The sequence below is a fragment of the Hyperolius riggenbachi genome, chromosome 5 (assembly GCF_040937935.1).
Source record: "Hyperolius riggenbachi isolate aHypRig1 chromosome 5, aHypRig1.pri, whole genome shotgun sequence".
In the NCBI taxonomy this organism is placed as follows: domain Eukaryota; kingdom Metazoa; phylum Chordata; class Amphibia; order Anura; family Hyperoliidae; genus Hyperolius; species Hyperolius riggenbachi.
In genome coordinates, this window is record NC_090650.1 from 402,913,667 (window position 1) to 402,928,920 (window position 15,254).

Genomic DNA, 15,254 nt, shown 5'->3' on the forward strand with positions numbered 1-15,254 from the left:
GTAGAACATTTTATTTTAACACTCTAATGGCCCAAAACTGAGAAATAATGCATTTTTTCAATTTTCAATTTTTCAATTCATTTTTTTCTTATTATTCCAATTAAAATGTGTTTAGGATAAAATAATTCTTAGCTTACCATACCTCCCAAAGAAAGCCTAATTGGTGGCGAGATAAACAAGATAGAGATCATTTCACTGTGATTAGTAGTGATTAAGTTATTGGTGAAAAAAAAGGGAGGAGCACTGCCAGGTGAAAATTTCTCTGCTCCACAAGGGGAAAAACACCTCAGTTGTCAAGTAGTTAAATGATCTGAAAATTTTTAGTCTGTGCTAAAGGAGGATTGTCTGGAGGACAATTTTATTGGAAACTTTATTTCACTTTTACAAGCCAGTGAAAGTCTCTATTGTTTTGTCCGCAGTTTTTGGTCTAACGACTCCTTCTGGCTATCGTCTCCAGAGAACAATTACGCCGTCCCCACTAATGGATCCAATGTTGTCATCCCTGCAGGTAATAAATGTCACGTTTTATGCAAATAACTGATCATTCTTCTAATGTAACCCAGGGGTGCCCATTAGGTAGATCTACGGGTAGATCGCGAAGGACTTCTTGGTAGAGCCCGCTACATTTTCCATTCTGTACATAGAAGTGTGCTCCTAAAAGCGTACATAGGTAGATCATTTTGACTTGCTAATTTTTCAAAGTAGCTCACAAACCAAAAAAGTGTGGGCCCCTCTGATGTAACCTGTCATTGTGCTGCTGGAAGAACACTGTGAATGGTTAGAGAGGCTTCTTAAAGCGAACGTGAAGAAAAAAATGAACATATGAGATAATGAATTGTATGTGTAGTACACAGTGCCGTGCAGAGGATTCTCAAAGTGGGGTGCTCTCAAATCCTATGTAGTATCTGGGTGCTGGCTGCGGGGTGAGTGGGTGGGAGGTAGCATCCGGGTGCTGGTTAGGGTGGGTGAGAGAGAGCATCAAGGTGCTGGCTGGGGTATGTGGGTTTGGCATCTAGATGCTGGCTGGGCTGGGAACAACTACCGGTAAATGCTGGATGCTTGAGTGGGTGGGAGAGAAAATCAAGGTTCTGGCTGGGGTTGGTGGGAGGCAGGCAGGTAGCATCACATCACCGTGTACTGGGTGTTGGCCTGGCTAAAGTGGGGAGGTGGCTGGGCTTGCACTGGGTGAAGCTGCTTACCACTGCACCTTATCCCATAGGAGTGGACTACATGCACACTCTGTTCTCTGGCTTGCTGCATGTGAGAGATCTCGCTCTGTGGCTTTGCCCAGCAGCATTGCGAGATCTCTTACTACAGTAACATGCCTTCCTCAAACCTCCGCACCATGCTAAGAGGCAGCTGTGGAGGAGGACAGAGGACAGAGAAAGTGGGCTGGCTGAGCTTCCTGCAGGTGGTAGACAGGGCTTCCTGCAATTTGGGGGTGGGGCTTCCCGCAGTTGGTGGGCAGGGCTTCCCGCGGCTGAAGGTGCCTCTTTATTGGCAATTAAAAAGAAGGGGCCCCCTCTCCGCCTGTGCCTGGTAGAATGGATAATAAATAGAACATAATAGAACATTAGAAGCAAAGAAAAGTCTCATTTTTATTTTTGGCTATATAGCTTTTTTTTTTTATAACATTGCATCATTCTGTCACAGTTGCAGTTTAGAATCCATACTCTGTGTTTTAAGCTGTAAAATAAAGCAGAAGTAATGACACTTTGAACTTTCCTGCATTAAAACCTTATCTCAAGCTGTCTCTTAGCTGGTTCACACTACGAAGCACTTTTTAAGCTCCAGCAATTTAAAAAAACTCTTGCTAATGTAAGGCCTCTTTTCCACGGACAGTTGAAGTGTGTGCTCGGCAAGCAGTTACCAGGCAGCAGCAAGCAGTTACCAGGCAGCAGCAAGCAGTTGCCAGGCAGCAGTGAGCAGTTACCAGGCGGCAGCAAGCAGTTGCCAGGCAGCAGTGAGCAGTTGCCAGGCAGCAGCAAGCAGTTGCCAGGCAGCAGCGAGCAGTTACCAGGCAGCAGCAAGCAGTTGCCAGGCAGCAGTGACCAGTTACCAGGCAGCAGCAAGCAGTTGTGAGAGTTTGAGAGGCATTTTACTGCTTATCAACTGTCCATGGAAAAAAGGCCTAAAGGTGCCCATATATGAGACGACATACAGTGGGTTGCAAAAGTATTCGCCCCCTTGAAGTTTTCCACATTTTGTCACATTACTGCCACAAACATGCATCAATTCTATTGGAATTTCACGTGAAAGACCAATACAAAGTGGTGTACATGTGAGAAGTGGATCGAAAATCATACATCATTCCAAACTTTTTTTTTACAAATAAATAACTGCAAAGTGGGGGTGTGCGTAATTATTCGGCCCCCTGAGTCAATACTTTGTAGAACCACCTTTTGCTGCAATTACAGCTGCCAGTCTTTTAGGGTATGTCTCTACCAGCTTCGCACATCTAGAGACTGAAATCCTTGCCCATTCTTCTTTGCAAAACAGCTCTAGTTCAGTCAGATTGGATGGACAGCGTTTGTGAACAGCAGTTTTCAGATCTTGCACAGATTCTCGATTGGATTTAGATCTGGACATTGACTGGGCCATTCTAACACATAGATATGTTTTGTTTTAAACCATTCCATTGTTGCCCTGGCTTTATGTTTAGGGTCATTGTCCTGCTGGAAGGTGAACCTCCGCCCCAGTCTCAAGTCTTTTGCAGTCTCCAAGAGGTTTTCTTCCAAGCTTGCCCTGTATTTGGCTCCATCCATCTTCCCATTAACTCTGACCAGCTTCCCTGTCCCTGCTGAAGAGAAGCACCCCTCGAGCATGATGCTGCCACCACCATATTTGACAGTGGGGATGGTGTGTTCAGAGTGATGTGCAGTGTTAGTTTTCTGCCACACATAGCGTTTTGCATTTTGGCCAAAAAGTTCCATTTTGGTCTCATCTGACCAGAGCACCTTCTTCCACATGGTTGCTGTGTCCCCCACATGGCTTGTGGCAAACTGCAAACGGGACTTCTTATGCTTTCTGCTGACAATGCCTTTCTTCTTGACACTCTTCCATAAAGGCCAACTTTGTACAGTGCATGACTAATAGTTGTCCTATGGACAGATTCCCCCACCTGAGCAGTAGATCTCTGCAGCTCGTCCAGAGTCACCATGGGCCTCTTGACTGCATTGCTGATCAGCGCTCTCCTTGTTCGGCCTGTGAGTTTAGGTGGATGGCCTTGTCTTGGTAGATGTACAGTTGTGCCATCATTTCTGAATGATCGCTTAAACAGTGCTCCGTGGAATGGTCAAGGCTTTGGAAATCTTTTTGTAGCCTAAGGCTCCCTGCACACTGCAAATCCATTTTCGGATTCTGATTCCGATTCCGTTTCTGATTCCGATTTTCAATTCCGATTTTCCCTAAATACATTCAACAGAAAAACGGATAAAAAAATCGGAATCGGAGGTAAAAACCGATTAAACGGTGGAATCGGAAATGCATGCAGTGTGCAAGAGGCCTAAGCCTGCCTTAAATTTCTTAATAACTTGATCCCTGACCTGTCTGGTGTGTTCTTTGGACTTCACGGTGTTATTGCTCCCAATATTCTCTTAGACAACCTCTGAGGCCCTCACAGAGCAGCTGTATTTGTACTGACATTAGATTACACACAGGTGCACTCTATTTACTCATTAGCACTCATCAGGCAAGGTCTATAGGCAACTGACTGCACTCAGCTCAAAGGGGGCTGAATAATTATGCACACACCACTTTGCAGTTATTTATTTGTAAAAAATGTTTAGAATCATGTATGATTTTCGTTCCACTTCTCATGTGTGCACCACTTTGTATTGGTCTATCATGTGGAATTCCAATAAAATTGATTCATGTTTGTGGCAGTAATATGACAAAATGTGGAAAACTTCAATACTTTTGCAACCCACTGTATGAGCAGATCAACCAAGAGACAGATCTATATCTGATCGGAGAGAACTCTGTTGAGCGCCATAAACCGTGGGCCGATTCCCGATCGATTTTAGCATGAAAACATTCAGGAATCGGCCTCTGGCGCTGTCCCCCCCAGTGTAAAATGTGCTCTGGTGTCCATGCATGAATACTTTATCTGTGTCTCTGTCCTCTTCCTTACACACATGCTCCCCACGTGGTTGCTGACGTATTGCTTGCGGGTGTGTGTGACATATACAATACGATACAATACAATAACATTTCTATAGCGCTTTTCTCCCATAGGACTCAAAGCGCTTAGGCTCTCTCAGATTCAGTAATTAGTAGGATGAAGTATTCACACATTACACCCGCACCCACATTACAGCAACCACGTGGGGAGCATGTGTGTGAGGAAAAGGACGAAAACAGCGGCGGACACGACAGGCAGGGCCAGGTCGAGGCCGAGGCAAGAGAGGCTCCAGCCTCAGGGCGCAGCTTAGGAGGGGCGCACAACTCACTCAGCTATCATTCCCCTATTGTGTTTGAAGCAGAAATAAATAAGAAAAGGTGATACATGGCAATGACTGCAAGCCAAATAACTAGAGATTAAGGTGTTGGGGGCCCTGGGGTGCCTCTTAGTCTAATAGCAATCAGTGTGTGATGGCTGGGGTGGAGGGATGGAGGGGCGCACTTTGGTGTCTCAGCCTTGGGTGCTGGAGAACCTTGTCCCTGCTATGATGACAGGTAAAATATTTCTGCATGGGAGTCGGGCGGAAGGGGGGTACATGTGCATTAGGGGGGACAGTGCTGGAGGTTACATCGTGTTTTGTCGCTCATCCCGATATTGCATGCCGTTACTGCCATGCACCCAATTGAGCAGATCGGCCCAAGATTTTGCAGCATGTCTGATTGATACATGCAACTAATTTCAGCCCAAAATTGGTTGCATCCTAGATCGGGCATGCTCTTGGCAGAACCGATTTTCGTCCCATTTAATGATAATCATTGAATTGGATGGCCAACTGCCCACCATGGCCACCTTAACCTCCTTGGCGGGGTAAGCCGCCGGAGGGTGCCGCTCAGGCCCTGCTGGGCCGATTTGTTTAATTTTTTTTTTGCTGGACGCAGCTAGCACTTTGCTAGCTGCGCCAGCACACTGATTGCCGCCGCCCCGCGCACGATCGCCGCTATCTGTCATCCCCCGCACGGCCCCCCCCAGACCCCGTGCGCTGCCTGGCCAATCAGTGCCAGGCAGCGCCGAGGGGTGGCCCGGGACTCCCAATGACGTCCCGACGTCAGTGACGTCATCCCGCCCCGTCGCCATGGCGATGAGGGAAGCCCTCCAGGAAATCCCGTTCTTTGAACGGGATTTCCTGATCGGAGATCGCCGAAGGCGATCGAAGAGGGCGGGGGGATGCCGCTGAGCAGCGGCTATCATGTAGCGAGCCCTGGGCTCGCTACATGATATAGGAAGAAAAAAATAAAAAAAAAAACTGCTGCGCTCCCTCCTGGCAGATTTATTTATACCGCCAGGAGGGTTAAGGGTCCGTTTCCACTATACCTAGGCGAATCTGCATAGAAAAAACTTTAATAGATTCACAATTTTTAAAAAATGTTATTTTACTGTTGCCATTTATTACTATTGACTATTGAAAAAGCGTTCGTGTTAACGTGAAAGTGCTTATACCGCGCAGAATGTTGGACAGTTTTTTTCTCCTGCGGGGGAAACAAATTTCGCCTGTAATGGAAACAAGCCCAATGACTTGTATTGTCATGCGAATCTGCATGCAGAAAATGCATGCAGATTTGTGCTAGTGGAAACGGGCCCTTTAGCTGGGAATACACCATAAGTTTTTGCAGCAGATAGATGGTTCGATAGATCATTTCCAACATGTCTGATCTTATTTTCGATCGTTTTTCTGATCAATTTCTCATAGAAGTGAATGTAAATTGATAAGAAAAGATAAGAAAATCGATTGGAAATAAGATCGGACAGTAAATCGACTAAAAAATCTCATTGTGTATTCCCAGCATAATGCTATGGGAGATTTAAAAAAGCGTGAGAACAAACTAATGGCATTACATTAGCAAAAGCTTTTCAAATCACAAGCGCTTAGAAAAGCTATTGTCCCACTGTTTCTTGGCTGTTTAAGCTCTTCAGAAAACAAACTGACTTGACCAAGCTGTGGACAAGCTCAGAAAATCTCTTTTGCAAAGATAACAACCAAAGTTTTTATTTAAAGCTTTCTGCACTTGAAAACATAAAGGGACTTCACACAATTTCTTAGTAGAGCTAGTATTATGCAGGGATATGTTTATCATATTATAATATAGTAACAAAATTACTATATTTAATATTATCAAGATGGAGCCGGATGGGTAGCCACGGCCATATAGGGCTCCGGCCTTTCCTTTTAAATGTCTAAATTCTTTTAATTCTTACTTCTACCTGGGAGGGGAATCCTGATGTGTTCTCTCTGGTCTGGGGCCGCTTTGCCGATCACCCAGCAACCTCCTTCTGCATCACGTGGGCAGCACGTAGGCCATTCCTCCGCCTGCCACGATCCAGGAGCCACTGGCCCGATTAGGCCCCGTAGCCGACATGCGCTGCACATGAACCACTTCACCGCAGCTGCCCAGGACCCACAGGAACACCGCTTGCTGGACCAGCTGGACCGCTGCCACTTCACCGCCGCTGCCCAGGACCCACAGAAACACCGCTTGCCTGACCAACAGGAATCGCTGCCAATTCACCGCTGCAGCCCGCAGGGATGCCGAAAGCCTGACCTGACAGGCACACTGCCGGATCCCCCAGCACATGAGCTATGACACTGCCGCAGCTGCCAGGGAGACCAGACGCTAACAGGAGATGCACGCGGGCTGCTCCTCAGCCGCAGCCAGGGGAAGTCGGACTGCTGCTGCTCAGGTGCTGCCCACGGACCATGGACCAAGCACAGTAGGCTGAACAGGCCCCCCAGTCACACCATTGCTGGTGCTACAGAGGTTCCATCACAGCATCTCCCGCAGGACCCTTTCCAGGCCAGCAAGGCATCACAGTGCCAAGGGAAGACAAGCACAGCCAGGAGGCTGTCAGCTGACTGCAGTGTCGCAACCCCCCCCCCCCACCCCACCCTCTGACCCACCTTGCCGGACTAGGCCACAAGCCTGAGGCTGGATTTCCGTACGCAGCCACAGAGGTCCCTCCAGCCAAGAGACCAACCGGCAGGTCACTGCTGCAGCACCAGGTCTCACTTTCTCTCTCTGCACTATTTTCTTCCTCAGGCGTAATGCGGGCATCCGAAAGGCTGCAGAGCAGTGAGCGCCACAAGTAAGTGTGGCAGCTCCACTCACATAGCACTCGGATGACCTTGCTAGCCCTTCTCTACTATGCTCCATGTCTGCTCTGTGCAACTTATGTGTAAGTGTATGTTTTTATTACTCTATGCTGTATGTTACTATGTTATGTTACTATGTGTACCACTCTATGTATATTACTAAGTGTCCACTGTACTGTACCTCCACCGACCCTGTATTGGCCAAAAATAATTCCGGGTACAACCCCCATTGTACTTGGCGAAATAAGTGATTCTGATTCTGAATATGTCTCATCATATCACATGTCACTTCAGGTTCACGTTATTTAACTTGTAGTAAAGGGGGTTGCATATAGGGCTGCTCAAATCCGTATCCGGGAGGTACACGGATAGTTGCTATCCGGATATCTCCCAGTAAACCTGTGCGGGGTGGGAGGGGGGGGTCAATCTTACCTATCTGACGTCTTCTTCGTCTGTCCCTCGGTGCCTCCCACGATGCGCTCCACTGGCGTCACGTGATTACAAACCCTTCCTCCTTCAACCCGGAAGGAGGAAGTCTTTGTAATCACGTGACCGCCGCTTGGACCGCATCGTAGGAGGCGCCGAGGGACTGACTGAAGAAGATGTCAGACAGGTAAGATTGACCCCCCTACCCACTCTGTACAGGTAACTGGGATGATATCCACATAGAACTATCCGGATGTCTCCCGGGGCCAGATTTGAGCAGCCCTGGTTGCATATACTGTAGAATGGAGGGGGCTGAATGTGTAATGCATGGCAGCAACATCGAATTGATTTGGGGGGGTGCATATAATTAATTTATGGCTGCACATGGAATATAGTGGGAGATGGACTGCTGTACATTGAAACAGAGATGGAGTAATAGTGTAAAGTTAAGTGTTGTGATAGGACAAAAGACTGCATAGAGTCTTAATGTACTGTGTGCGCCTGTATTGGTTTTTAAAGCCTGGAATCCATTTGCAGTGCTTTTGCAGCACCTGCCGACCTGCAAAGCACTGCAGCAGTGGAACCCTACAGGCTTGGTTCCATTTGCAACAATGCGCTCATGGGGCGATTGCAAATCACTGCATGCAGCATTTTGGGAGCGATCGCATCAGTGGCGGCAGAACCAAATTGTGATCACTCAGGGAATTGCAGTCACAATTGCAGACTTCCCATGATTTTCAAAATCCAGGAGGCATTGCGTTCCATCACAAAGCGCTGCAAGTGGTTCCCAGGCCTAAAGCTGCTTTCATATTTAGCACATTGCTTTGCGCATCCTGAAAAACAGGATTGCAATGGAATGGAAAGGAAGAGTGTGCGTAACATGTACACTGTGTTGCATACAGTAAAGCACACGGTACATAAAAGTATGCTTCACTGAAGCTGAATCCTTTTAGCTTATTAGCTTCAATAGAGTTGTCTCGTTTGAGATACGTGCACTGCTTTTTGACTTCAGTCTGCAGAACTAGTTGTGCTGTAAATTCTTGGAATGATTTGATCTCTCTCTGCAGAGCAGAGGGTATAGAAACTCAAAGCAGTTTCCTCTGTTATTGTCTCACACTGCCCCCTAGTGACAAGTGGTAATAAGTACACAATACAGCAGTACTGAGAACCGTAGAAGCATGGAAATGTAACAAATAAGAAATACAAACATATGCTAAAATAAATTGGTCTGGAACGCTTGCAAGCCTCTAAATAAATTGGCTGCTGACGGGTTAAATGTGTTGTGATTCCCCTATGAGTCTTCCTAGTCTTCAGCTGCAACTTTTACTGGGTTGTTCAGTGTTTCTATTTCCTTTATTTCAGGCAAGTGCATTATAGCAGATGTGGCTATTCCCTCTCTGAACAAACTGCTCATTTATGGTATTCTGGAGCTAAGAAACCTCACAGCTAACTCATCATCAGCAGGATCTGCACCCATCTTCCAAACCACAGTCCTGAATGCAACATATATCTCTATACAGGTGAGGAGCACCCCCACGCCTTTGCAGTGGTCACTGGTTGCATCTGCATCAATGCTGTATTGTCACACATCTCCCATGTTTCCCATCTACAGCACCACCACAGATCAAATATGGATCTGCATGCTGACACAGTAGTATTGTTGTGAGCATTGGTGCAGGAATTTTAAGCGATAAAAAGAATGACTCAAAGGGAGTTTATACACGTAGAAAGGCAAACATAACACTTCCGCCAATACACTCCCTGTATTCCAAGCAGTTGTCGTTGTCTCTCAGAATCCCTCTCGAAGGCCTGAAAAAAAGAGGAAAAAAAAAAGACATTGAAGGATACATCTGGGAAATCAATAAAAATCAGGGGATCCCTCCCTCATGACCTGGCCAGGTCGGCAGCCACTGCACAAGCGCAAGTGCGTGGCGGCCCCAGTCACAGTCACACTCTGATGGGCAAGAGCGTTCTGCATAGGTTATGGGAGCATGACTACGAGCAGTGCAGACGTTCAATCGTGAATGAACATTGGCCAGACAGGCTTGGAGCGGAGCTGGGGCGAGGAACACATAGGCTTCCAGGGGCTGGAGGAAGCCCCAGGTAAGTAAATTTGATTTACATTGATTTCTTGGATATATCCTTCAAGCATAGCCTTAGCCACACATATAACACTACTTTAAAACGTCTCAATTTCTATGTAAGTCATATACTATATATATTTACGTTTCTATTAGGGATGGTCGCTGGATTCTGCGGAATTAAGATTTCCGTGATTCCGGACGGAATTTGGTGATTCCGTTCCGTTGCGATGGAATGGAATTGCAATATCACTATGGCGGAATTTCCGCTGAAAAATGTGAAATTCCGTGGAATTTTACGGAATGCAAATTTGTTTTCCACTAAACTGATTTCTGCCTTATAATAAGACTTTCTGCTCGATAGACTTCCTTATTTCCTTCCTCCTCCCCCTCCTCCTCCGAAGGAGGGTCTTGTCTTTCAGGGAATTGTAGGATTTCAAAAGCCAGCTTACATACATTGGCCGGGAATCAAACCCAGGTCTAGTGCTTGGTAGGCAGCTCTCCTCACCACTATACCACCACCAACACTACATGCTGAAGCCAGCCTAGCATGTACCATTATGATATATCCAAGAGAAAAATTAGCTTGCTTAGGGATTTGTAGGATGTCAAAAGCCAACTCGCATACATTGGCCAGGAATCATCGAACCCAGGCCTACCACTTGGTAGGCTGCTATCCTAACCATTATGCCACCAACACAACACACTACAATGCTACATGCTGAAGCCATCCTAGCATGTACCATTATGATATATCCAAGAGAAAAATGAGCTCTCTCTCTCTCTCTTTCTAGTTCCTCTTTAAGCTTTTGGTAATAAGTTTTTATTTTCTGTTCAGGGAGGACAATTAACAGCAGGAACTGAGAGCAGCCCATTCCAGGGCGAACTCCATATTGTTTTACGAGGAAAGCGCTCCACTCCCAGTATACAATTACCTGATGGATCCAGTCAGGGAGCCAAAGTTCTTGGTATGTATAACAGTCAGCCCTGCATTATTACACTCCTTTCTGCATCACATTCTTTGTACAACTTTCTTATGATTGACAGTTTTTCCAGTTAATGCTGATAGAAGCTTTCCAATATAGTTTATAATATTGATAACAGTTGGCAAAATTGCGACTTTAATTGGTGAGCGAAAATGCAGATGTTCTTTTTGCATTTAATGTCATGAACATAATGAAATATTCGACTTGCCAAACAAAAATGCCATCAAAAATCATTCTATAATACTTTCACGTTTTTCTGCTGTTCTTAATGGTTTTCTGCTGTTTTGTTGTGTTTTTCCACTAGTTTTGCCATTTTTTACTTAAAAAGCATAATTCTCAACCAAACATATGCCGCAGTTGAGATATTTGTGAATGAAAAGTTGCAGTTTACGTGAAAATTTGCAGTTTCTGTGATGTTGGGGTTTCACTTCAAATTTATTCAAGCACGCGCTCTGTATAAAAGTCAAAAAACTCTTTATTAATTCAAATTCATATAGAAACCATTAGTAACGGAATTTCCTACCTTCTCTCACACTCACTTCAACCTTCATTCATCCACACCATAGAAGGGCCCTTCTATCAAATATAAAAAATTAATAATATAAAATTAATAGAAAAAGGGGGAAGATATTCTCCTATATATGCAGAAAAAATGAAGAAATCTAAAATTGTAGAACGTTCATAACTGGCAGATAAACAGGCTGTCACTTAATCCGAAATACGGACAGCACAAATGAACGGAATAACGGCCCGTTTTCACTGGATTGCTTTTCACTATTGAACAATGTCCCATATGTTCATTCCATACCTCTAATGGGTAAGGGCTGTCCGGCTTATTCACACTAAAATGCTATTCCAGTTCTTCCAAACTTTATGATTGTCAGCTTCCCCTGGACATTGGACAAATGCAGGGGATTGTTTACTCACAGTCTATCCGTGCGTTTTCACTGGCGGTGCTCACAGCTGTAGATCCTGAGCTGTACGCTCTAAGGTCATGTGTGTACCGTACTCCCGCTGAGCTTCACGTATAGCCGTTACGTCACTTCCGTGTTGAAGATACTGGACTCGCCCGGCCACACTTCCGTACTACTTCCTCTCACTCTATTGATTTTCGGGTGACGTCACCACTCACGGGGTTGCTGGAACTTGGTTGCTAGGTGACTGCTGCGTGCTCCTTGCAGTACACCTATATTCCTCGCTCTCCCCCAATCTTATTAAGAGTTGTCAGGAATAAATCCTTTACGCGTTTCAGCCACTAAACGGTGGCCTTCCTCAGGAGGGGTTTCATCAGTCTAGAATTGCGGCCATTTTCCACTGTATATATACCCCTTTCAAATTACCCATCCTCCATATCAGCGGGGTCATGAGTCAAGGGTCACAGGGTGAACTTCCTCTGATAACATTTAGTTTCCTGTTTCACAGCTTGTTGTTTTTATATCGTATTTGCTTCACTTTACTGCCAATATTATGCTGCAAATTATAGAGATACATCAAAAAATATCACAAAATAATATCAAAAAATATCAAAAAATAAAATTATAATGATTAAAATTTTTTAAACAAAACTAAAATTATAAAACATAATAATTAAAAATAAGATAGAGTAAAAAATAAACAAAAAATGATCAAAAAAATAATATAATAAAACATTTTTTTATAAAAGACAAAACTTTTGTCTATGAAATATATATACAACCATGTATAGAGACTCAGATAGTAAATAGCCACAGAACATCCACCTTCTCACATTCCCCCACATTATTAGACATTACAATCCTATGGTTTCTTTCCTCCTTATCCAAAAAATGCAAACATTTCCATCTCACTATTTAGGCCCTTAGGGATTATAGTTTCTAATTGAAAGATCCACTTTGATTCACATCTCGACATTTTTTTAATATAATCTCCTCCCCTCCCATTATGTTGGGGTTTCATTGACCACGTTGCGAAAATACAATGGGCCATATGCAATTCACTTTTTCTCCCTAGTTTTCTCCTAGGTGATATCATCACACCTTGTCATAAAATGCCCTTTAACCACTTCAGGATTCTGCGTACGCATAAGTACGCCCCTGAGTCCTGAAGCGGTTTCCATGGAAATGGCCGCTCGTATGAGCGGCCGTTCCATGTCAGTTCACGGAGGGTGTCTCCGTGAACACCCTGCGAGCCTCCGATCGCGGCTCGCAGGGTAAATGTAAACACGCGGGGAAGATCTTCCCCGCTGTTTACATACATACGGCGCTGCTGCGCAGCAGCGGCGTAGAGGAGATCGGCGGTCCCTGGCCTCTGATTGGCCGGGGATCACCGGCATCTGATAGGCTGAAGCCTATCTGAGGCGGCGCAGGACGGATTTCCGTCCTGCGCAGCCCAGAATGAAGAGGGGAGGGAGGGAAGGAGGCAGAGGGAGGAATAGCGCTGCGGAGGGGGGCATTGAGGAGCCCCCCCCGCAAGGCACAGCAGAGCGGCGGTGATCAGACCCCCCCCCCCCAGCAGGACATCCCCCTAGTGGAGAAAAAAGGGGGGAAGTTTGATCGCCCTGCCTGCTATCTGATCTGTGCTGCGGGCTGAAGAGCCCCCGCAGCACAGATCATCCAAACCACCCGAAACCCGGAAGTGGTTAATAAACCACCAGCAAGCAAGAAAAATACTCAAAATAAATTTGATAGTACTTTTGGCATATGGGCCAATGTGTTTTTGCAAAAAATATTTTTGAAAATAAAAATGGCATTTTGATGCGAAAATAACTTTGGTGAAATTTTTGAGCAACACTACTGGACAATAAAGAGGTCTGACAAGTTCATGTTCCTCGTTTAGGTGTTTTTGGACAGTTGGACCTTCATGGGCTGCCCCGCTTGGTGTATAAGACTAAGCTGGGACTTACTGCATTGGCCGGATCTCAGTACATCATTGTAGCAGATCCTGTGGACTGGCAGGTATGAAGTTCTGATCGCTGGTGAGGTCCACATGAAGAAATATGAACACCATGCATATGAAGAGATGTTTTACTAATATTAATATCATACATTTATTGATCAGGTGGGTGAGGACATTGTGATCACCACCAGCAGTTACAAGGCCTGGCAGACGGAAGCCAGAAGAATCATCGCTGTGTCACCTGACCACAAAAACCTCACCTTAAATGCCTCCCTCACCTTCACCCACACAGGTAGGTCACGTGACCAGACACATTTATGAAAATACAAGATTGCAGGTCTTAAACTTTCATAGTGCTTTTTTTATTGTGTTCTTCTCTCCCGCCAATGTTGCTTACTTAACTTTAGATTCTCAGCCAAGTTCCTGACTGCATTACATTGGGTGCCGGAGCCATAACCTGATTGTAAAGAGTAATTTAAGTTTTGTAAAATTTCGCATCATTTTCATCATTACGATTCTGATCATAAATATGATTTAATGGGTAATCTTGATTTTGCGTTATTTTACATACCATATTTACTGAAAAAGTCCCTGCGTCTTATATGCCGAATGCAGGAAATCCCTAAATTAGAAACGCTCACCAATACGAACCACCAACCTGTGGTGACGTCGGGGACTCCCTGCATTGTTTATGCTCCTCTGCCTCGTGTCTCCTGCCGCTGTGTATGCTCCTCTGCCCCGTGTCTCCTGCCCCCGTGTATGCTCCTCTGCCCCGTGTCTCCCACGCCCGGTGTATGCTCCTCTGCCCTCGTGTCTCCCGCTCCACCGTGTATGCTCCTCTGCCCCCATGTCTCCCGTGCTCCGTGTATGCTTCTCTGCCCGTGTCTCCTGTGCCCCGTGTATGCTCCTCTGCCCCCGTGTCTCCCGCTCCACCGTGTATGCTCCTCTGCCCCGTGTCTCCCGTGCCCTGTGTATGCTCCTCTGCCCCCGTGTCTCCCATGCCCCATGTATGCTCCTCTGCCCTGTGTCTCCCGTGCCCTGTGTATGCTTTTCTGCCCCATGTCTCCCGTGCCCCATGTATGCTCCTCTGCCCTGTGTCTCCTGTGCCCCGTGCATGCTCCTCTGCCCTGTGTCTCCCGCACCACCATGTATGCTCCTCTGCCCCCATGTCTACCGCGCCCCATGTATGCTCCTCTGCCCCGTGTCACCCGTGCCCAGTGCACGCTCCTCTGCCCCGTGTCTCCCGCGCTCCGTGTATGCTCCTCTACCCCGTGTATGCTCCTCTGCCCCGTATCTCCTCCTCTGCCCCGTGTCTCGCTCCCCATGTATGCTCCTCTGTCCCAGGCATGGTCGGAAGAGCCCATTTCCATTTCCGGGACAATTGCGCATGCCGTCATACCGAAATTCCGCATACCGGCACATTCCGGCGGTATTCCGTGTAATTCCGCGGTATTCCGCATGTATTTTCCGTAATTTTTATCCGGACTTCTGTAATTTTCGAATGATTGTGTCTATGTTGTCTATTGTCAATAAAGTTGCTGTATATTACGGAAACGTGATTGAAAAGTGTACTTCCGTAAATTTCTGCCTTTTTTTACGGAAATGCTGGTTTTTTATAT

At 46.0% G+C, this 15,254-nt stretch overlaps 1 protein-coding gene across 1 annotated transcript in view; it reads left to right on the forward strand.

The window, feature by feature from the left end:
- The window catches only part of LOC137519451 (fibrocystin-L-like), a 388,270-nt gene that overhangs the window by 312,824 nt on the left and 60,192 nt on the right, over positions 1 to 15,254 (forward strand). Inside the window, exons 52-56 of the mRNA XM_068238405.1 lie at positions 420 to 508; positions 9,057 to 9,214; positions 10,614 to 10,743; positions 13,576 to 13,694; positions 13,798 to 13,927. Coding sequence (XP_068094506.1) covers positions 420 to 508; positions 9,057 to 9,214; positions 10,614 to 10,743; positions 13,576 to 13,694; positions 13,798 to 13,927 — 626 coding nt within the window. The remainder of the gene's footprint in view (positions 1 to 419; positions 509 to 9,056; positions 9,215 to 10,613; positions 10,744 to 13,575; positions 13,695 to 13,797; positions 13,928 to 15,254) is intronic.